This window comes from Sorex fumeus, unplaced genomic scaffold, assembly GCF_029834395.1.
Source record: "Sorex fumeus unplaced genomic scaffold, SorFum_2.1 ptg000086l, whole genome shotgun sequence".
Taxonomy (NCBI): Eukaryota; Metazoa; Chordata; class Mammalia; order Eulipotyphla; family Soricidae; genus Sorex; species Sorex fumeus.
This window is the reverse complement of record NW_026606143.1, coordinates 1,427,793-1,452,545: the sequence shown is the minus strand read 5'-3', so window position 1 is coordinate 1,452,545 and position 24,753 is coordinate 1,427,793. Positions and strand designations below refer to the sequence as shown.

The following is a 24,753-nucleotide window of genomic DNA, read 5'->3' as shown; positions in this document are numbered from 1 at the left end:
ATATTCAAGAAGTAGGAACCAGACAATTTTCAGGCTTATTGACATCCAAGGCTAGAGCAATAGCACAGCGGGTAGTGCGTTTGCCTTGCACGTGGCCGACCCGGGTTTGATTCCTTTGTCCCTCTCAGAGGGCCCGGCAAGCTATGGAGAGTATCCCACCTGCATGGCAGAGCCTGGCCAGCTCCCCGTGGTATATTCAATATGCCAAAAACAGTAACAACAGGGGTTGGAGTCATAGCACAGCGGGTAGGGCGTTTGCCTTGCATGCAGCCAACCCGGGTTCGATTCCCAGCATCCCATCTGGTCCCCCGGGCACCGCCAAGGGTAATTCCTGAGTGCATGAGCCAGGAGTGACCCCTGTGCATCACCGGGTGTGATGCAAAAAGCAAAAACAAAACAAAAACAAACAAACAAAAAACAGTAACAACAAGTCTCACAATGGAGACGTTATTGGTGCCCGCTCTAGCAAATCAATGAACAACGGGAGGACAGCGCTACAATGCTATAGTGCTATTAACATCCAAGATGTGCCAGTGACGATGATCTCTTGAAGGTAAGATGGGACTCTAAAATGCACTGACCTCTGGAGTTGATGGGTATAAATTTGGAATTACCCAAAACCATGAATGCTGAATGATAGTGTAAGTGATCTATTCAACCATTCTATCAATCCCTCATTTCTCAGACTTTATGAAGTGTCTGATTTATATGTGAGGGAAGACGCTGATGTGTTCTATTCAGCCTTCTCTGAATGGAAAAGAAAACTGTCTTGTAACAGTATAGAAAATGCCAAAACCTTTTAGAATAAGGTAAGATTCTTTTTGCGTGTGGGCCACACATCCCATGGTGCTCAGAGTTTTCACCTGGCTCTGTTCTTCGGCAACACTCTTGGTGGTGCTGAGAGCACAATATATGGTTCCACGGATTGGACATGCAAGGCAAGCGTTTTAACCCCTGTACTATATCTTTGGCCCAAGGTGCGATTCTTAAAAATAAAGATGACTTTGGTACCTGTATTTAGGATTTGGATATATGCAGGCAATAAAGCACCAGCTGGGGGGCAGAGAGATAGTACAGTGTGTTGGAAACTTAGCTTTGCATACAGTTGACCTGGGTTCAAACTCCAGCACTGCATATAGCCTCCCAAACACCTCCAGGAGTGCTCCCTGAGAGCAGAGCCAGGAGTAAGCTCTGATTGCTGCCGGGTGTAGCTCTCCTCCCCCCCCCAAAAAAAAACCAAAAAACTTTTTTTCTTTTCCAGTCAGTAAGTGATTCTAAGATTTCTAGTTCTGGCCATGGTAGAATAACCAGTATCAGACTTACCGTTGTGCTGTTAATAGTCCCAAGACCTGGACAAAATATGGTAATTGTCTGTGGGCATTGAAGCACAACTTACACTGGGCAATGGTACTTGCCAAAAAAGGATGATCATGAAGTGACCCTATATTCACACTTTCCTTTTTCCTTTTCCAGGCTATGATGCAGGGTCATCTGCAGCCTTACATGCTGCCAACGGAGCCGACCCGGGTTCGATTCCTCCACCCCTCTCAGAGAGCCCGGCAAGCTACTGAGAGTATCACGCCCACACAGCAAAGCCTGGCAAGCTACCCATGACGTATTCAATATGCCAAACATAGTAACAAGTCTCACAATGGAGATGTTACTGGGGCCCACTCGAGCAAATCAATGAACAATGGGAGGACAGTGCTATAATAATAATAATTATTATTATTATTGTATTTTGGACCATTCCTGATGGTACTCAGGGCTTACTGCTGGCTCTGAGCTCAGGGATCACTGACCAGGTTCCAGAGACCATACGTATTGCATGGGATTGAACCCAGCTCAGATACTGCATGCAAGTTAATCGCCCTACCTGCTATACTAAGCTTCCAAGTTAGACATTTTAATGAGCACTTTGGGCTTACAGTTGAACTCCAGAAAATCCACAGTTCAGTAGTCAGGATCTACTTACCAGCAGAGATGGTATCCTAGGAGTAAGAACAAAAAGGAAAGCCGTCTCTATTCACAAATTCTAAAATCCAGTTTCAACAGAATTAAAGCAGTAATTTTTACTGGGGGGTTGCTCCTCAGGGAATACTGGGCAACATATAGAAACAATTTTTGCTTATTAAAACTGTGCATGTGCATTCAAAAGAACAAAAGCAACCAGTGTGTGGAAAGAGGGATGCTGTTTCACTGTTGGTGGGAATGCCAACTGGTCCAGCCTTTCTGGAAAACATATGGAAATTGCTTCAAAAACTAGAAATTGAGCTTCCATATGACCCCACAATACCACTTCTGGGAATATATCCCAAGGATACAAAAAATGACATCTGCACCTATATGTTCACTGGAGCACAGTTCACAATAGCCAAAATCTGAAAACAACCCTAATGCCTAAGAACAGATGACTGGTTAAAGAAACTTTGGTACATCTACACAATGGAATACTATGCAGCTGTTAGGAGAGATGAAGTCATGAAATTTGCTTATAAGTGCATAGACATGGAGAGTATCATGCTAAGTAAAATCAATCAGAAAGAGAGGGACAGACATAGAAGGATTGCACTCATTTGTGGAATATAAAATAACGTAATATGAGACTAACACCCAAAGACAGTAGACACAAGGGCCAGGAATAACTTCTCAGTATCTGTATTGCAAACCATAATGCCCAAAAGTAGAGAGAGAGTATGGGGGAATTGTCTACCATGGAGGCAGAGGGAGGGTTGGAAAGGGGGTATCCTGGAGGTATTGGTGTTGGAGAATGTGCACTGGTGGAGGGATGGGTGTTTGATCATTGTATCTTTGTAACTCAAACATGAAAACTTGAAACTGTATCTCACAGTGATTCAATTTAAAAGAAGTTGTTAAAAAACTGTTTGTGTGATGCAAATGGCATTAGTTGGTGTACAGCAAGCTTTCTACAATGCACAGCCCCCAGCAAGCAATGAATTACTCAAAATGTCAATAGTTCTGAGTTTGCAAAGGCAATGATTTAAGATTCATTGAACAAGATAATTGGCTGCTAGAACAAAACTCAACACTTTAGAGGAAGATAATGTAATTCAGAACATCTGCACTGTATTAACCTTCAAATGCAGCACTGTAACACTGTAGCACTGTCCTTCCATTGTTCATCGATTTGCTTGAGCTGGCCCAGTAACATCTCCATTGTGAGACTTGTTACTGTGTTTGGCATATTGAATACGTCACAGGTAGCTTGCCAGGCTTTGCTGTGTGGGTGAGATACTCTCGGTAGCTTGCCTGGCTCTCTGAGAGGGGCAGAGGAATCAAACTCGGGTTGGCCATGACAGCCGCTTGCAAGGCAAACGTCCTACCTCTGTGCTATCGCTCCAGCCCCTATATTAATCTTTTACATGAATGAGTAAACTATCAGCAGTTGCTAAACCAACATTGGGACTATTTCCAGGTTTTCTGTGGGCAGTGATTTGGTAAAAATTAAATCAGATTGGGAATATACAGTTCTTTTTTCATTTTATTTGTGAAGTAAATAGTTGTATTTACTTATCATATATATATATATATATATATATATATATATTCTGGCTTTTTGGGTCACACCCGGCGATGCTCAGGGGTTACTCCTGGCTCATGCACTCGGGAATAATTCCTGGCAGTGCTCAGGGGACTGCCAGGAGTATGGTATGCTGGGAATCGAACCTGTGTCGACCATGTTGGCTGCGTGCAAGGCAAATGCCCTATCCGCTGTGCTATTGCTCCAGCCCCCTACTTATTATATTTTAGACTTACATAGTGTTAAAGTTTATGGTATTAATGTACAAATTACTTATTGAAGTGAATAGTTTTAACGATATATGAGCAAAGAGAGGGGTAGAGAGACCCATAAAGTAAAGGAAAAAGAAATTACACTCCCTGGACTTTGATATGAGTGATTTCAGAGTGAGTGTAATTATTCTATGTCATTTTCATCATCGTTATTTTCTTGATGTTACTATAATTTAAGCTATTTGTTATGTGGTCCAAAAGGCAATGCTTTTGTTTGTCTTTTACTTTGGAGGTGGGGCCACACCTGGTAGTGCTCAGGAATCACTCCTGGGAGGGTTCAGGGGACCAGTGGTGGTGCCAGGGACCTTACCCGTTGTGCTCTCTCTCTGGCCCCACAGCAGTACATTATATTTCAAGACTTAGTAAACATCTTTTCCTATCCTTAATAATGTTAATGTCTTTTTGCTTTATTTTATTTACTTACTTTTAATAGTGACCATATCTTGTGATATTTGGGAGTATTATTGCCTTTTTAAAAAAAAATGTGCCACTCCCAGTGGAGTTCAGAGAACTCAGTCACTCCTGGGAATATTTTACCTAGTGTAGTAGGCCTTGTAGTTAGGTACTCAGGCCCTCAGGCCAGGATGTAGAGTTGCTTGAGTCAAGCAGTGTTTGGTGTGTGTATGTGGGCGTATGTGGTGCCAGGATTGAACTCAGCACCTTTTACATGCTAGGCTATCTCCCTTGCTTTTCTGGTATTGAAATTTTTGTTTTATTTTGTTTTATGGGTCACACCGTAGTGCTCAGGTCTACACAGATAAAATAATCCCCCAATGTTAATTTAATTTTATTACTTTTTTTGATTGTTTGACTACCACAACCTGTGGTGTTCAGGGTTTCTTTCTACCTCAGGGTTTGGAGGTTGTGGGCAGGTAATACGCTAATTAAAGATGACTGAAACTTTTTTTTTTAAATGGTGAGTGTCATGGAACCCAGGGCCCCACACAGTCTGCCATGGGCACTAATGAACATTTCTTTAGAACATAACCAATATGTCAATTAGTGTTACCACTAATTTTTTTTTTTTTTTGCTTTTTGGGTCACACCCGGAGATGCACAGGGGTTACTCCTGGCCCTGCACTCAGGAATTATGCCTGGCGGTACTCAGGGGACCATATGGGATGCTGGGAATCGAACCTGGTTCAGCCGTGTGCAAGGAAAACGCCCTACCTGTTGTGCTATCATTGCAGCCCCAATGGAGAGCAATATTAAAGATCTATATTAGCGGTTAATGTTTTTAAATTCAAATGTTTAAAATCTGGATTTTTGCTTCTAACGCTTTGTCTCATCAGCACCCTATAAACTCCTAGGGTTGAACATATACACTCTAAATGGACTTGAAATATTTTTGAATAAAATTTAAGCAAAAGTGAACTTTTTAAGCCAGAGCGATACTACAGCTGGTAAGGCTTTTGCCTTTACATGACCAACCCATTTTTGATTTTCAGCACCCCACAAGGTCCTCCAAGTCTGCCAGGAACGATCTGTAAACACGAGCCAGGAGGAAGTCCTGTAACACTGCCGGTTGTGGCCCGAAACAAAAATCAAAACCAAAAACAAGTGAATTTTCCATTGCAGTTATCTCTGGACCAAATTCTGATGAAATGATCAACACGCATTTTGCTTTATTTCCCGATTGAAAAAGATACTGGCGATTCTTGTTTAAACAAAGCTGCCTCTGAAAACTCTACGTCGCCATCTAGTGGGATTAAAAACCTCCACTGCCAGCGAGGTTCAGGCTCAGAAACGGTCTGTGTTTAGAACAGTGTCAGAACCTGGTAGCTGAGGGAATGGAAAGGGATATGATGGAGGACGTGTTTTCTTTTGATTAACCACGTGCCTCTCTGCCCTTGGTATAATAGCAGAGGAAGTCTTCTTTGTGGTTTTCTGAGCAAAATAAATTCTGGGAGGTGTTCTTGGCTGTGGTTCGGTTTGTGGGCTAGTAATTTAAGCTGTGGGATATTTCATCAGAACAATGCAGCTTGGAGAGAAGAAAAGGTGCAGTTAGTGCTACACATACAGAGACGGAGATGAGTCCCACCCCACCCCACACACGTCTTACATTGTGCTTCAGACTCGACTCTCCCTCTTTGCAGCCTCTTGCTGCTGTGATCTGCCCGTGACTATAAAATGCCCTTGACACAAAACCACACCAGGCCCTGAGGAGGGGAGCCATGTCTGATGGTGATGACTAGGGTTTTTCATTCAAGTTGACAAGCAATTAAGGTTCTGAGGCTCCTACACCAGTCTCTCCTGCCTTCATTAAAAATTTCTTTTTCTTTTATGGTTTGTCCTCTCTTCTCTGCCTTGGCAGTTCCCTTAACAAAACTCCTATCTCCTTGTGTCTCTTTCTTCACCTCATTCCTAATCACATGCCAGCTAACACATGCGTGTTGGATGCGTGTGTTTGACCACATGAGTGATGAGTGATGAGGCAATCAGGGAAAACCCACGTAAGCCATGTGTTGAGAGAAACCTTGCGGTTGCTCTGACCAGTGGGTGGTGTTGGCATTGCACCATGAAGGATGAGGCAAGTCTCCTGACTGTGTGTTTTGTTGACTCTTGAAGCTAACAAATAACCAAATAAGAAAATATATTATTTTATAAACTAAAAAATTGGGTCTCATACATGATAGTTGGTCAGAAAAATTAAGAAATAGTTGTTGGGTTAAATGTGAAATAGATTTCACCTTTTTCAGCTGAGTTCCCAGCAGAAAGATTCTGGGTTCATATCTAGTTTTAGTGGGTGGTTGGGGATTATATTAAAAAGGCCCGATATAGTTATGGGATGGGTTAGTGTAGAATATTACAATATTGGCTATACATGCAAACTGTTCCTTAGAGGGTTAACAGTGATACATTAATAGCTGTTAATATCCTGTTGTGAGTTAAATTATTAGTTTTGCTTCCCATCACCTCTCAGGGCTCTATGGAAATGGAGAAAAAAATTTCCCAAGCTTATAAGTTTGGGGAAGCTTTTTCTTTTATGCTTTTTTCTTTTCCATTTTTGGACAACACCCAGAAATTCTCAGGGGTTACTCCTGGCCCCGCACTCAGGAATAACTCCTGGCAGTGCTCCGGGGACCATATGGGATGCCAGTGATCAAACCTATGTTGCAAGTGCCTAACTTGCTGTTTTATCTCTCCAGCCCCTGATTCTTTTTTCTTAAAGTAGAGTTTGCCAGTTTAAGGCATACAATTTTTAACCAGTGCATATATAGACATATACTTTTAAGTATTCATGCTTATATACTGTGTGTATAATTGTTTAACCAGTAAACAATTCTATGGTTTTCAATATACTCACAAGTTTGTGCAAACATTACCACTAATTCCATAACTTTTATTATTCCAAAAAGACATTCTGTAGTCATTAAGCAGTCATTTCTAATTCTTATGCCCTTCAGTTCCTGGTAACCATTGATCTGCTTTTTATCTCCACGGACTTGTATATTTCTATGGACTTGTATATATTATATATATTTTGTATATATTATATATGTATACATATATGTATATATCTATGGACTTATGGATTGTATATATCTATGGACTTGGATATTTCCTATCAATGGAAATAGGGTCAAATAATGCATGCTTTTTTGTGTTTGACTTCTTTCAGTTAGCATAATATTTTCAAGTTTCATCTCTATTGAATCTTGTATCAGTACTTAATTACTTTTTATGACTGTATAGCATTCCATTGTGCAGATATAACATATTTTGTTTATCTGTTCATCAGTTGACAGACATATTTTATTCTTTCCCATCTTTGGACAACTGCAAATAATGCTGCTACAAACATTCATGTACAAGTTTTTGTCTGAACATGTTTTCTGTTCTCTTTTTTCCCCCTCACCTTTAGTAAGGATGGATACTTTTGATACTGGCTTATACTGGAATTTTACTAAGAGCAGACATTTGGCATTGCCTGCATGAGGCTATGGAGGGGAAGAGTGGACAGCACTTTGGTCATCCTTGGAACCACAATGGGGTGGCCATGACCTTTAGCCTGGCTCATGAACAAGAATGGATTTTGTCTAGAATTTATGAAATGACGTCTGCTAGTTTCCTATTATAAAAAATAGAAAAAGTTCTTATGGGGATGAGAGATAACCTAGGGGAGGACCTAAGAAAAGCAAAAATGGTAATGGTTTTGGCTGTTTTGTGATTGTTGTTGTTTTTAGTGTTTTGAGCCGGATGTGCTCAGGGCTTCCTAATGACTCTGCACTCAGCCATCAATCCTATGCACAGGGGAGCATATTGGGTGCAGGGGATCAAACCTAGGTTGGGTGTGTGCAAGGCAAGGGCACTGCGCTATCTCTTCATTTCCTTGACTGTGTCTTATTGGGGTGTTGTTAATAAATATTTTGGTTGGGGGAACAGACGTTAGAAAAGACAATACAAGATGATGAAAGCACAAGTGGAAATTTTAGCACAACAAACTGATTAAAGAGATGTACTTAATGCAATCACTGTCACTGTCCTCCCGTTGTTCATCGATTTGCTCGAGTGGGCCCAGTAACATCTCCATTTTGAGACTTGTTGTTACTGTGTTTATAGCATATTGAATATGTCACGGATAGCTTGCCAGGCTTTGCCGTGTGGGCGAGATACTCTCAGGTAGCTTGCCAGGCTCTCTGAAAGGGGCGGAGGAATCGAACCCAGCTTGGCCAGCCTGGCTGCTTGCAAGGCAAACGCCCTACTGATGTGCTATCTCTCCAGCCCACTTAATACAATAATGCCACATATTTTTATGGTGATAAACATCTGAAACTTCCTTAAACTACAAACTCTTTAAGATGAAGGAATCAGTTAGGCTCTATTAGTGATGGCAAGCATTCAGTCAGAGTTTGTTAAATTAAGAGTTTAATTTATTTATTGTTATTTATTATTGTTAATTTATTAATTGTTATTTGTTATTGTTAAATTATTATTGTTAATTTATTTATTATTATTAATTATTGTTAAATTAAGAGTTTAATTCATTGTCTTATTGGCATTGAGTCAAATGTCAGAGCTGGGAGGTTTAGAAGTGCTCCATCTGACCAGTTTGAGGTAGAGGGGTGTTAAAATAGAGTGCGAATGTCCAGAGCTTAAATGTAAAGTAAGGACCCCATACATAGTATCCTCTGTCTCCATATAGAGTACCACCATTAGCCCCACTGTTTTGCTTTGTGGCGCATTGTGTTACTGTCTGTTTACAGCACCATGAAACATGTTCATGGGAGGGGGGACTTATATCTGCTTCTCCTCTGTGCCCTTAAGATTATTGAGTGGTTATTGAGTGGTTGAGTTGAAACTGATAGATGTCTCTTTTTTTCTGAGTCTTTGCTCCTTTTCATTCTCCCATAAGTTTCAGTGGCAGAGCCAGGATCCAACTAATTTCTGGGTCCGAGGAAACTATTAACTAGACCACAGTGTCTATACTCATTGAGATAGATGACACTGATGTAGGCAGGCAGATAGGAAAGGCCCCTTCCCAAGACAATGGCAGTAAATCTACTGGGAAGCAATAGCCCTGAATTTATGGAGAACTAACTGGCACCAGTCCAGCAGTCTGTAACAGACCATGCATAGGCTGGACTCCTACAGGGATGACAGCAGAAGAAATAGAGACCAACTAAGGACCAGAGAGCGATTAAGCAGAAACTCCAAAGCTGTTCCTTTGACATCTGACCAACCCCCTCCAACAGAAGCTCCTGCAGAAACAAAAGTCAAGAAAGGAATTTCAAAGAAGACCATCACCACTCCCACCCCCCTTGGTAACCTCCCTCTGTTGACTTTTACCTAGGTAGAAGCCCCACATGGGGGCAGGTTGGAAGAAACCCTATTAAGGCCACCTTGAACAAAGGAAGTGTGCGCAAATGCTGCCTGAGCACATGTGTCGCCCGCATCTCCCCTCTTGAGATGTGTACTTTTATGTTTTCATGTCTAATGCTGGGATATATGTAGGGGCTCTCTCTGCCCTTGGAGAAGCCTGGGCTCCCTTTTGAATAGGTTACTCTCTACTCTCACTTTCTCTCTCTCCTTCCCTTAAAAAACCTCCAAATAAAAACTGTGTAATTTCACTGTTTGTCTACTCCTGAAATTCCTTTCTGCAAGGCGAGACAAGAACCCAGTAACCCTGGGTCCCGGGTGGCAGAGGTGGTTGGGGAGAAAGTGACCATCTTTCTCCTTCCTGCTTCACATAAGTCACCCATGGGGCCCACTGACATCAACACTAAATGCACCCAGAATGTTGATTTGTAATTTTCCAGGTCCTCTGGAATAATCCCAACTTTATTATTATTATTACCATTATCATTATACAAGTATCTAGAAGATGAGGGAAAAGTATTTTCTCAAGTTTGAAGTCTAAGTTTACTCTAGTCGCTCTCTGTGAGATCTCAAGTATATTTTGAGCACCTGGAAGCTCTGTCCTTTGATACAATATCCCAGTACCAGATGGGGGGTAACCTGGGGCCAGTACTTGGGAAAATTGTGCACTTGAGGATCAGGTCTGATATAAATGAGGGCATACAGAAGTGATCACATTTTCAAGGATTTCTGGGACGATTCTTTATGGATCTGGTTTTGTTCCTCCTGGGGGTTTCTGTTTGTCCTGGGGACTTCTATCCGAAGCAATGTTGGGAAGGTTTCGTACTTGGTCTTTTCCATGCCTCAGTGCTTCCTGAGTCCAGAATGAAGATGAACTGCATTAGAAAGCTCTGTGTCATATGACAGTCATGTCACCACAACTTGGTTCCTTCCAATTCCAAAGCAGTTTCCCTGCCATCTGAGATACAGACTAGATGGTAGAATCAGCCGTTATTCTTTGTTCTATGTTCTTAATCTTGGATGAACCAAAGGAGGAACTGAATGCTCAGAAGTCACCTGGGGAACCTTAGGGACTAGTGACCCAGGGAAATCAAGAAGCAGAGCTTCCTCGTACACTTGTGGGAGCTACATCTAGTTCATCAGTTCTTCATGGTTGGAATATTGGGTTGAGTCTTTCCTTTTTCCATGTTTGATAAAGGTGTGCTTCTTAGTGTTTTTGAGGTGACATCTTCTACCCCAGAAGACTTAGTGGAATGTATGTGAAGGTACATAGGGTTTTGGCTCAGAGAATCCGAAATTTATTATTATAATTATTATTATTATTATTTTGCTATTTGGGTCACACCCAGCGATGCTCAGGGGTTACTCCTGGCTCATGTACTCAGGAATTACTCTTGGTGGTGCTCGAGGAAACCATATGGGATGCTGGGAATTGAACCCGGGTCTGCCGAATTTAAGGCCAATGCCCTACCCACTGTGCTGTCACTCCAGCCTCCCAAACATTTTATATCCTATTGTCCCTCGTATAAAAAGATCACTCAGAGTCTCCCTGGAAATTTGCATTCTTTTAGTATATCTACATTCTTTCTGTGTATTTGCACAGAAAGTAGTCCCCATTGCACTTCAGACTACTCTACTGTCCCCATTGTTTACACTTTGGAAAACTGTTTTGGATGAAGAAAGACGATCCTGGAAATAATAGTTCAGGAGTGGGACCCAGGCAGGATATGACAACATTGGCCTTGTGCTGAAGTTCAGAGGCAACCTTAGAGTGGGTGTAGGTGGGAATTATCAGCTTGGTCAGGGGTGGTGGGGTGGTGGGTCTCTGCTGTGCTATTGTTCCAGCCCCCCCCCCGGGGGGGGCAGTCTCTGTTTTTAGTTGGCTTCTCTGGTCACTAAGGTTTGGCTTGTGGTGTGTGTGTGTGTGTGTGTGTGTGAGAGAGAGAGAGAGAGAGAGAGAGAGAGAGAGAGAGAGAGAGAGAGAGAGAGAGCTGTGTTCAGGGCTTACTCTTGATGTTTCACTCAGGAATCACTCCTGTTGGGCTCAGGTGCCCATAGAGGGTGCCAAGGATCGAAGCTGGGTCAGTTACATGCAAGGCAAACACCCTGCCCACAGTTCTAGTTCTTCAGCCTGGGTTTGCATCTTTACAGTGGGAATTAGTAGAGGAAGTTGATTTTCAATGTGTACACTCTGAATCATGGAACATGACATATATGGGTATATCCAAAGAGGATCAAGTTCTTCCCACCTTCCACTCAAAGATGTAGATAAGTCGAGATCTTTCTTGAGGGAGGGCTATGAGGGCCATCATTTCAGGTCATAGTAGTAGCTAGGAAGTATTTCCCAAATTGTGACTGAGGGTCCCATTAGATAGAATGGAGGATGAGAAGGGAAAAGGTCCTTATAAGTAAACTGAGATAGGTAACCAGTAAGGGGGGGGCCTTGACAGTACATGTATGGGAACAAGAAAATCAAGGAATGTTTGGAGAGACAAGATAGAATCTGGAAAAGAGTCATCCTGCTGTCAAGCTCAAAACCAAAGGCTTGGAAAAGAATATACAGGCAGGAACCAAAATCCTGATAAGATTCAGAGACTGGAGAGACAAGTTAGATTCTAAAGTCCTTTTTCTTGACAGTACTCTGGCAATGACTTCTATTTGCACAGAAAGACCAAGCTAAGTCAGTTTGGCATGTTACTGGATATTTGTCTGTTTCATTGAGTTCATTGAACATCTTCATTACTTTATATCTGAATTCTTTCTCAGAGAGGTCCTTTAGGTGAGTAACACCTACAGAGGCTTCTGGACTCTTTTCATCGTCCTCCCCACATGGTGGGGATTTGCGTTGTTTCTTCATGTTGGTGTGGGTATGGGAACTGAGATGCTACACTACATTTCTTGGTATGACTAAACTACCTGCGACTGCACTAAGGCCAAAAATTAGGCCACACCCACTTCTACAGAAGCCACGCCCACTTCTAAAGAGGTCACAGCCCCAAAGGTACCTGTTGTGTGTGCGCGAAGTACTAGCTGGGAGAGGAAGAAGACCAGCTCAGCGTTGGGGAGGAACAGGAAGAGGCTCAGGGCTGGTGGGTGACTCAGGGTCCTAGAGGACACCCGGGGTGCTTGCGCTAAGAAAGCCAATTCCCAGGTGGCTTAACTGCTAATACAGTTTGGAAAAGACTTACATAACTGGCTTCCCAGAAAAACTCTGGGCATTCTACTTTTTGGAAAATGCCATCTTTGGGTTTGTACCTTTTTTTTTTTATTTCAAAGCTTTCTATTTTTAGGGATGCCTGTCTTTCTCTGGGTACATAATCTCTCTATTTACTTTAGGGGTTCTCTTCTTCTGAAGCCCTCATTCTCTCTTGACCATGTATTAGTCTATAACGATTTTTTTGTTTTGGTCACACTCTTTGTTTTGTTTGGTCACACTCCTGAAAATCTTTTTTTGCGATGAAAGACAAAGGACCTGGACCCCAAGTGGAGGTTGGGAGTGATTTCTTCTTTTCCTGCAAAGAGTACAACCTCACCTCAGCCCTCAAACTGCAGATACTGAAAATCTGGGCAGCAGGAACAAGCACCTTGGCTGCCAGGTCACACAACTCAATAACAATATAAATCGTATTTAGTTCCTATCCTAAGTCATTTTGCTGTAGGACATTTTTTTACCCATTTTAGACAGACAACAGCCCCCTTCATCCAGACTGAGATATGAAATTGGGAATACCTCCTTCATCTAGCTGTTTATTGTAGGAAATTTCCCCCTCACCCCCAATAAAAGCCCAAGGTGGGGATAGTCCCCTGGGTAAAACAAGTTTAGCTTAGATTAGACAAAGAGGGCTGCAAAAGTATGCCCAAGCTAGAACTGTTCTGCTAGAATAGATTACTACAACTATGAAAGACACTTGCTGATTGTTTATCACCCTATGGCCACAGTTATGTAAATATGCCAGCCTGAATGTTAACTGCTTGTACTTAACTCTGTAGTTAACTTTGTAGTTAATTTCCATGTTAATGAGCCTTGTTGATGAGAGCCTAAGGAGTGCCTGGGCAGCTATTGTCTGTCTGGTTCTTTTGCTACTGACTCCTGCATAGAGCCTAAGGTGCTGGTTCTATAGGCTTCTATAGGTTCTATAGGTTCTATAGGTTCTATAGGCAGTGGTGAACCTTTACACCTTGTCTCTCTGCCTCTTTTCCTTACCACCACCCCTAGCCACCACAAACTTACCTGCACCAGGTCTGGGGTGAGGCGTTTAGCTTGCAGCCATTTCTGAAACCTTTCCGTTTTCCTCAGGACACGTTCAATGCTGCAGGTCTTGGGGGCAGCTGCCGAGGCACAGATTTGCCTGTCTGAGATCTCATTTTGATGTTTGCTGACTAACCTAGAAATCTCCACAGGGCGCCAGGTTTTGGAATCATCTGAGTAGTTTGCAGGGTAAGAAGGCAAGTAGTCAGCAGGCAGTCCGAGGTGGGAGATGAGCCTGTTGTCAAACCTGGAAGAAGAACCCTTTTAGGATCTACCTGAGAGCAGGGAGGATGAGCTAAACTGGGACTAGCTGCATTGCCAGAGCCAGAAACTCTCAGAACCCAGGCACAAGAAAAGTGGAGGAAGCATCCTATCTGATCCATTTCTTCCCCTTAGGCCCAGGTAGGGGGTGGGGGCTCCAAACATTTTCTGGGAGAGGTCTATTTTGTTCCCACAGACTTATGGAAATATATACGTGGTGTTAGAAAAAGTGAGGAAGGAATAGACCAGACATGGATGCTTCTCATGCAACTGACACAGAAGTTTTAGCCATGGCTTTCTAAACATCTACTGCATGTAAAGACAGTAGCTTTACACAAGTACTTTGGATTCTCCTGCTAACCCAACCCAATTCATAGATGCAGAAGTCGAAACTTAAAGACATTCAATACTTTCTCCAAAGTCAGTCAATAGATGCCAAGCATGGTAAAAACTCAGGTCTATGTCTCAGTAATATCCGCAATCTTACCCCTTCCCTCTACTGATTCCAATGACTCTCGACCCTCTGTGACCAATAGCTGAGTCTTGGAACCGTGGTTTTTGAAAAAGTTTCTGGGTTTCCTTCCTTGTGAGACACCACGGGAGATTTCATATCTAACTCCAAGTTACCTGGTCAATTTTGCTTTTAGTCTAAAGATAGTAATCATCATTATGAACCAAGTCTCAGGGAAACAGTAGTTACAAAGAGATCACCACATTTCACTTTATCCAATAGGTTTATAATGCAACACTGTGGCTGGATTGGTCATTCCTCAGGAAAAGCATGTCTATCACCATCTAAAAATTTCCAAAGTCCCACTCCCCCCCCCCCTTTTTGGGTGACACCCAGCTGTACTCAGGGCTTACTCCTGACTGTGTGCTAAGAGATTACTCCTGGCTGGGTTTGGGGGCCCTTATGGCATACCAGGGATCAAACACAGGTCAACAGGGCTGGAGTGATAACACAGTGGGTAGGACGTTTGCCTTGCACAGGGCTGACCCAGGGTCGATTCCCAGCATCCCATATGGTCCCCTGAGCACTGCCAGGAGTAATTCCTGAGTGCAGAGCCAGGAGTAACACCTGTGCATTGCCGGGTGTGACCCAAAAAAGTAAAAAAAAAGAAAAAAAAAGAAAAATATTGGTCAGGCAGGTGCAAGGCTAGTGCCTTACCTGCTGTACTATATCTCCAGTCATTTAGATCCACCTTGAATCTTGTCTCAGACATTCCTACAGTTACTGTAGACATCTATTTCTATTAAAATAGATTATTAAATTTTCTTTTGATAAACATGAAAAATTGTTAAGGAGAAATTTACTTTCATTATGTTACTATTACAATGACTATGGCTGATGACTGATTACTTTAAAATTGAAATTTTTTGTATGAAGCAAGCCATATAATTCTTAGTGATAAATATTACTAAGAAAGAGTTCAATGCACAAAGCTACAAATTATTTTTTTCTACAAAATGAACACCTAAATATCTACATATATGCATGTGTCTGTACTATCATCTATCTATTTTAAAAATCATATGTGTGTGCTTAAAAAAAGGGGTCATTTCACACATACTGACTTCCAGTTTGATATTAATGTAAGCTTCTATTCTTTGTAACAGCTGAGGGTCATATAACAAATGAAAATTAAAATTATATGATATGTTATAATTTTCTTTAAAATTAGAATATAATTTTTATTGAATGACCGTGAGAACAGTCACAAAGCCTTTCAGTTCAAGTCTCGATCGGTCATACAATGATCAAACACCCGTCCCTTCACCAGTGCACATTTTCCACCACCAAGAACCCCAGTATACTCCCCCTCCCACCCATCCCCCACCTGTGTGCCAGATATCCACTTTAATTTCTCTCTCTACGTTGATCACATTCAATATTACACAAAAGACCCAACATTGTTATTTGGAATTTTCCCCAACATTCAGAAAAATTCATACATTTTTATTATTGGTGTTTTTTTGAGTAACCCCATGGGTTTTGGAATAACGAGCAGTTTGATCAGCCCCCAACTCTAGATTGGTTTTTTTTTTGTCAACTATATGATAGTTTTACCCCCAGAAGCTGAAGGCTTTTCAAAGAAGGTACTTGTTGTAGCAGAAACTCAAAAAACACCAGTAATGCACCATTATTTAAATTGCAATGGTGCAAAGAGTTTTCTTGAAGGACATTGCCACAAATCTATTGGAAAAGACAAAACACACTGGAACAACAGTACAATGAGGAGGGTCTTTGCCTTGCACGAGGCCAACGTGGGTTTGATTCCTGGCATCTCATATGGTCGCCCATGCCCATCAGACAGGATCCCTGAGTGCAGAGTCAGGAATAAACCCTGAGCACTGCTGAGTGTGCACCAACCCCCCAATCAAAACAACATCAATGAGTAACCAGTCAATTTTACTGGACATTTCAGTACAACCATGGGAAATGATCTTCCTCTTCAGGAGGTTAAGGAAGGGGTTAGAGCCACCAGCCTGTTTCTTGTAACTGTTATTGCTGATGGAGATTCAACCTTCCTGTCCAGCCTGTGACTAAGGATTTATAACTAGGTGGCTCTTTAGACCGTGATAATAGCAACACAAATTTATGAAATACTTAAGCATAAAAGACATTTTGCTAAACACTTTACACTTATTCATTCATTTAACCCCTTCAACAAACCCATGAAGGCAGTACTCTTATTAACTATACGTATGAGAGAACTAAAGCACAGAGAATTGAAGTAATTTCCCCCAAAGTAACACAGCCAGGAATTGGAAGAAGTGACATTTGAAGTTTCAGAGCTTGCAACCTTTGCCGCTATTCATTCCACCATTACCCATTTTATGGATTAGCTCCTGGAAACAGACTGGTTTTTATGAGGGCTACAGTAAAACAAACCTTAATATTATTTTGTTGGGGACCAAAATAATAGAACAGTGAGTAGGGCATTTTCCTTGTACATAGCTGAGCTGGGCTTGATTCCCAATGCCCATATACCTCCCAGAGCTCTGCCAGAAGTAATCTCTGAGTGCAGAGGCATGAGTAAGCCCTGAGCACTACCTGATGTGGCATCTCCAAAATAAAACAAAACAAAAAGATCACTTTTTCCGCGACTTTTTCCCCATTCATATTTGCAGATGAGAAATCTTAAGGTGATTTCTTTGGTGAATTAGATAGTAGTGGTGGGTAAAGGGACAGACCTTAGGACTCCTTGCCTCTTAGTAGTGTGAGGAAGGACTTTATGCTCTGTGGGCAAGCTCATTGTCTCTTTTATCCCTCAGTATCAGCTCAGGAGAAGGCTCTGCTGATAGGATGGTTTTGACTTGGTAGGTGACTATAATGGATGGCTGGTGCAGTTCAGTGCTTCAAGGCATTCATAAAAGCCCACTGAAAATAGCATTCACTCAAAATAGGAATATATATTGCATTGAGTGTATTCTCACAATTATAATTATTTTTATAATATATATTTATAAGTATGCATTTTCACAATTATAGTCACTTTACTGGCTAAGGAATGTCAGTGAAAAAAAGGTTCTGCATTTAATTCATTAAACTCTTAGTATCCTGGAATTTGGAAAACCACAAACTACTGGTAAGATTCAATTCTTCCATCTTTACTGAGATCATGAATATGTTTGAATTGAGGCTGACCGAGGTCTTCATTATGTTGAAAGATGGAGATGCATAGTTTCTCAGTGCTGATAAGAAGATTGTGTGGTCCAATTCTCCTTAGTATCTCAACATTCCACCAGCAAGTTGGAGGGATGGGGTTGAGGCATGTCAATCCCCCTTTTTCCTTGCCTGAATAATTCCTGCCCTCACTTTGAAACTCATAAAGGTCCATCTCTTCTAATTCTTACTCCCCTATTTCAACGGAGGCATGTTCCCTTCCATACATTTTGCAGACCTCATACTTTGCTTTAATTATAACTTTGTGTCTCTGTTTTCCACTAGAGGGTAAATCCTCCAGGTTCAGGATTGAGCTTTCTTCAACTTTATCACTCAGTGCTCCTAGCAGAACGGTTGGCATCAATCTAGTGCCTAATACATTTTTATTTGGGCATATATATTTTAGAGACATTCATGGAAGGCTGAAGGAATGGCATACAAAGTCAAAGAATGCATGGAGTAATGCCTGGATGAATGAATAGATGAGTTGATGCATGTATGAATGATTCTGTGGATGGATGCTTTCATCATATCTCCTGGACCCTCCAAGTCACAAGGCCTCTGAGTTGATTTGAAGAGGTGAATACACCAGTAATCAACATGGTGTTTTAGGTGAGGAAGACAGGGGAATGAAAAAGGGAAGATAAAATCAAACCAATGATAAAATTATGTTTCTGCAAGCCATCCACTACTTAGTTCTAAATATTAAAACATTATTTAAGACTTAGGGATGGGGACATAAATCCAAGTCATATAGTAAGAAAAGCAAAGGAAGGCCTAAGTGCTGTTAAAAGTGCAAAAACTCCTAATTCTGCTTAGAAAAATATGGCTGCTAAGCAATCTTCTTTTGCCACTACTTCTATACTTGTGAACTCCACATATAAAAATGTGGATCAATCAGATCTTGGTAAGAGCTTGCCAGTGACTGTGATCACAGAAAATTTCACATATGGGTATATTTTCAGTAAGAAAAATATATTATTCACTTTTTAGCTTTTCTTAACTTTTTAATTAAGATTTAAAAGTCAGCATGAAATATATGGGAAAATTGATATGGAAGACATCAGTGATTGAGTATGGGAAGCATCAGATTTATGGGCATTTTGTCAAAGAAAAAGGAAAGCAGGAAAGGGGCGATCATCTATCATTCACATGCTTTTAGTTTACTTAGCCAGTTTAAGAAACTCACCTTCACTTATCTTTTGTTTGTTTGGGGGCCATACCCAGTAGTGTTCAGGACTCACTCAGGGATTACTGAGTGGTTCTGCACTCAGGGATTACTCCTGGTGGACTCAGGACAACATACAGGGTGCTGGGAATTAAACCTGGGTTGTCAGGCATGCAAGGCAAGCATGCTATCCTCTGTAGTATTGCTCTGGCTGGTCACCCTTCACTTCTTGTTTAACAATGGGCATTGCTAAATCCTTACATCTTAGTGAGGACCTGGGTGCCTGGGAATAGTATTTTAGGCAAACATTTCCTTAGGTATCATCAAAATAATTTAAAAGATATTTAGAGATGAACAGCACAAACATGTCATTAGAAAGAGAAGCAATGAATATCAACTAGTAGACAATTTAACAAAGAAGAAATACAAATGGCCAATAAATCTGAAAGGGAGCTCAACTCAGAAGAAAGGAAAAAAGAAGGAATATTAAATATTTGTGAGTTTTGCAGTGTTTTAGACTAAGAGTTTTAGTTGATTGATGCAATTGACTACAAGGAAATTTTATTTTTCAGAATAAAATTCTGAAAAAAAAAGAAAACTTTGGAGAATAACAGTTAATACGGAAAGCAATACTGACATATTAGATAAAAGTTTTGAGCAGAATATATATATGTATAAATAATTTTTTTTGTTAAAACGATTCTAATTCATGTAGCACTGTAGCACTGTCCTCCCGTTGTTCATTGACTTGCTCAAGCGGGCACCAGTAACATCTTCATTGTGAGACTTGTTACTATTTTTGGCGTATCATATACGTCATGGGTAGCTTCTCAGGCTTTGTCGTGCAGACAGAATACTCTCGGTGGCTTTGTGGGCTCTCTGAGAGGGGCGGAGCAATCGAACTCAGGTTGGCGAGTGAAAAGTAAATGCCCTACTCACTATGCTGTCGCTTCTGCCCATACTTAGAAAAAAGTGTCATTGATAGATTCCAAAATGTTAACTAAGAACTGATTGCCTGGAGGACTTATAAATTATTTTTAGTTCAAGCTTTCTTTTTTTGTGGGGGTGGAAGGGACACACCTGGCAGTGCTAAGGACTTACTACTGACTGTGTTCAGGGATCACTCCTGTCAGTCTTGGGGGACTGGGCTTGGGAAGTGCAGGAGATCGAACTTGTGTAAGCTGTGTGCAAGGTAATCACCCTACCTACTGTTGGCTCCAACTAACTCGTTCATGCTTTCTTTGATCAATATTTTCTGAAAGTTTTAGACTAAGCAGAGAGTAATTTTTCAGCAAACAAAAAAGTTATTTACAGTGGCGAAATAAAAGATTGAAACTATAAACCACAAAGTTCAATCCTCTGATTCACTGACTGCCTCTCTCTACTTTTTAGCACTGAGAATGTTCATTCTCCACCTGGAGACATCACAGCCCAACCTGCCCTTTCTGAGGTTTCCTGATTGTTTTTTAGCATTTCCCTTTCAGGCATACATGGAAAATGAATTCTGAGGAAGCTGAAGTAATATCCTGAACTATAATGAAACCCAGATTTCTATGGGGGAAACTGTTTCCTGAATTTGGTCAATACGTGCCTAGTAAGAACTTTGCTTTACTGCCACTAGATGAAAAGTCAATGACCAGATTCATACACTTATATTTACTTGTCTGGAAGAGAATGTGAATCTGGAGCTCTTCCGTTTGGTTCCTTAGTTTCCTTCCTTCTTATGTTGAAATATGTCTTCTTACTGCCCCCTTTCCCAAGGAGCCTAAAGTTCCACTTTACCTGTATTTTTGGTCCTCTTTATCCCCTATCTTTTATGGGATATCTAAGAGTCCACTCTCAGTATCTCCATCCTTATTTCTGCTGACAAAGAGCTGGTCAACAAAATCATTTTCTAGATGAAACTGTTGTGCATCCTTCCTGCCTTGTTTTAATGGTTCATGCTGACCTTTTTTTCTGGACTGATAAACTGGTCTTGCAGTCTATCAGCAGACCTTATGCATTATGCATCCTATAAAATCTACCAACACTAAGTTCTCCTTTTACTTCTGCCCTGCTTAACCCCCTCATCCATCTGCTATCAAGTTTTCCCAATTGAGTGGCTGGTGTCTCGGCATTTTTTAGCATTCAAAATGCTTTTTAACAAAGCTTAATAGGAAAAGTCCACATCAACGCCATAAAATCCCATCTTTCCGAAGAAGTTCCACATTTTGGGCTGGCATATTTGATTTATTAGTCCTGTTAAGTGACTTGAATATTTGAATATGTTTCTGGTTAATACCGGTCAATCAGAAATACAATTGTTTTATATTATTGCCTTTCGTGATGCCACCAGAGCTTACAAACCCGACGTAGGTAAGTTGGAAGAAGGCAAAGCAGAAGATAGGTCTTAGGTATTGGAAAGTCCAAGAACAACAGGCTCATAAGTTAAGGTTTTGATTCTTTAACATGAGTTTAGAGGCTCCTATCTCATTTTTTTTCTATTCATATATTCCTGCCATGCCTCCTCAGAAGCCCCGGGTCTCTAGACACCTTCTCACCTCTTTCCATATCTGAGCTTTTGTTTCATCTGAACCTTTTACTTAACCCTTGTCCTCCCATTTAATGTCAGCTCATCCTTTTTGGCCTTACTCAGAATACTTCTTCCAGGAAAGCCCTTTTCTACTCCCCACTTGGAATTAATATCCCATCCCTAGAGTCCCCGGAGATTCTTTGTATTTCACTAATAGTCTGTCTCAGTCAAGGCCTTAATGTTGTAATCTGTCCCCCTTCTAAAATCCTGGAAAGCAATGACTAGAGTTACAAGGATGTCAGCACACCTTTGGTGCCTTGACTGTAATAAAGGCTTATTGTGTTTTGAGAGCTTTATATTTCAACACACACACACACACACACACACACACACACACGACCGGAATTGCATACAACATCAAAATGTGTAAAACTTGGTGATTCCTCTGATCAAGGCAATATCACACAATAGAAAACTGGTTCAGAAACTTTGAAGCAAATGTTCCTTATTTGAATCCCAGAGTTGCTAAGCAAGTCTGATTGGGCAAGTCACTTGATTTTGCCACTCCTGAGCTCACTTCTTTGAATAATGGGTACAAACATGAACTGTCAGAATCATTGTGAGGAGTAACAAAAATAGTTTTAAAAATATCTGTTGCATAGTATGCTTTCTATACATTTTCTTTCTCTCCCCTTATGAGAAATAAACTTGGTGAACTCAAAAGTCCCAGGGTACTCCCTTCAAAGAAAAGAAATTTCAAGCTCCTCTTGCAAAAGGGAATTTAGGATTGTACTCGACTTGGCCTTCATGCCTCCCGCACACCTCTACACCCCCTGCCCCACTCTCCAACCCATCTTCAACGCATTACCATGATAGTTAAATGATTTTTGTTTCAGCTACCACCCATTCATTACATCCTGAATGATTTTCTACAAAATTCTGGACATATTCATGGGAAGGGAAGAGAATTTGGCCCTATCAAGTTATCTTATTGAGAATCTGACCTTATTTCTTCTTTAAAGAACTTCTTACAAATAGATGTCCCGATGCAGGCATTGCATTTATCAAGACCGAGGAAAGTCCTTCCGAAATTGTAGCTGGTTCTGACTTGGGACACCAGAGAAGGAGCTAGAGAAGCCGACGAGGAGACAACACAGCTCAGGGCTAAGAACCAGAGCAGCAAGGTCAGCCAGCCCAGGCGCAGGATGGTTGCACCAGGCGGCTGCTGCAGCTCCATTGCAGCCTTGGTCCTTCAGCTGCAGGCTCTGACTTCCCACTCAGAGTGTGCAGTGTCAGGTTTTGGCAAAAGATGTGTGTTGAGGGATGTGTGCTGGCTTCAAGGTTCTGACCCTATCCCAGCATCCCAAGTTTCTGCCTGAGGATGCTAAAGAGCTTAGGACTGACGAGATTGGGGAAGAGGTGAGGAAGTCCATGGAGGATGCTGATAACACTTGTTTCAGAGTTATTCTTCCTCTGCCTGGGGTAGCTAATGCAGGCAGGGAGGGGTTGACTGACAGATTTTGGGGAAGGACAATGGTCAGGGCTTCCCTGTGCAGTCACTTTGACAAACACAGGATATCCTGGCTGGGCAGGAAAGGTCCATGCAGGATGTGTGTCTAACCTGGGTTCCACCTGGGAGTTTCAAAGAATCCTGAAGACCTCCGCCCAGCACTGCTTAAGTGCTGTGTCTGTCTACCACACACACACACACACACACACACACACACACACACACACATCTCCCCATTGCAACAGATCATTCAAACTGTCTTTAAACCAGCCCTACCACACCACCCTACCAACCCACATTGACCATTATTTGACTGTGAAATAACTAGAGGTCAATTCACTGGCCATTATGTGGCATATTTAACACTGATTTGAAAAGTGAAGTGCTGCTCCTCCCCTTCTTACCCCCACAACTTATGGACTAGAAAAACTCATGCTAGTCCATGCTTTAGCTTCTCTAATAGAAACGAGAAGAAGGGGAAAGAACCAGTGGCCTCTGAAGTGATGGAGGAGCACCAGATAGACCTTTCAATCTGCACTCATGTTTCAAAGCATCATTCCTTTCACTGCCTTGCTCGCTCCTCAGAGACTAGCCTGATGTGGTAGGGATTTAATTGTCTTGGGATTGTTTCCTTCTGAAACCAAGGTCCTAACCTGGAGTGCATGGGGGATGCTAATTTAGGAATAGACAGCATTTATGAGGAGTAAATTAGGGAAGGCAGGGTTGGGTTGGGGAGGGTGTGGTCAAGAGGAGGTAAGAGGGCATGGGAATGACCTCCAAACTGGCAGTTTTCCTAAAGATTGGTGGTGGTGGTTGTTAGGACAATGGATCCCTGATGGTTATGTATGTGCTCATGTGCTCATTAGCTCACTGTCTAGCTTCCTCGCTGAAATTGCCACAACCTGTTTTCTGTTTTTTTTTTTTAAGGTAAAGGTAAAGGCCCTCCCATTGATCATTGATTTGCTCGAGCGGGCCCAGTAACGTCTCCATTGGAGACTTTGTTGTTACTGTGTTTGGCATATCGAATCGAATACTCTCGGTAGCTTGCTGGGCTCTCCGAGAGGGGCGGAGGAATCGAACTCGGGTCGGCCATGTTGGCCGCTTGTAAGGTGAACACCCTACCGCTGGGCTGGAGCGATATGCCAAACACAGTAACAACAAAGTCTCCAATGGAGACGTTACTGGGCCCGCTAGAGCAAATCGACGATCAATGGGAGGGCCTTTACCTTTTTTTTTTTTAGTATTAGATATTTTTTAATCTACATTCTTCTTTGTGATGAGTATGGGACTTGCAAATATATTCTCCCAAATGTCTTTTATGTTTTCTCTCTCTCTCTCTCTCTCTCTCTCTCTCTCTGTTTTTGGGTCATACCCAGTGGTGCTTAGGTCTTACTCCTGGCTCAGTATTCAGGGTTCATTCCTGGTGGGGCTTGGGGGACCATATGAAAAACAAGGGATTGAACCTGGGTCAGCTACATGCAAGGCAAGTGCCCTACCCACTGTACTATCACTCTGGACCAATAGCAAAAGTTTTAATGTCCAGTTTGTCCACGGTTCACTTTATAGATCATACATTTTAGTATAAAGTATAAAATGTATTTGCCTGACCATAGGTCCAAAGGCTTTCTCCAATGGTTTCTTACAGAATTTTTATTATAGTTTTATATTTTACAATTGTACTATTATCCATTTTGATTAAATTTTATGTAAACTGATGACCAGTTGCTTCAGCACCTCTTGTTAATAAACAGTC

General features: G+C 41.6%; 1 protein-coding gene across 1 annotated transcript in view; it reads right to left on the bottom strand.

Moving 5' to 3' along the window:
* The window catches only part of DIPK2B (divergent protein kinase domain 2B), a 49,133-nt gene extending 26,406 nt beyond the window's left edge, over positions 1-22,727 (bottom strand). The window contains exons 1-2 of the mRNA XM_056131067.1: positions 22,495-22,727; positions 13,865-14,129 (exon numbers count right to left, since the gene is read on the bottom strand). Coding sequence (XP_055987042.1) covers positions 13,865-14,129; positions 22,495-22,727 — 498 coding nt within the window. The remainder of the gene's footprint in view (positions 1-13,864; positions 14,130-22,494) is intronic.
* Between the last annotated feature and the right edge of the window lie 2,026 nt (positions 22,728-24,753).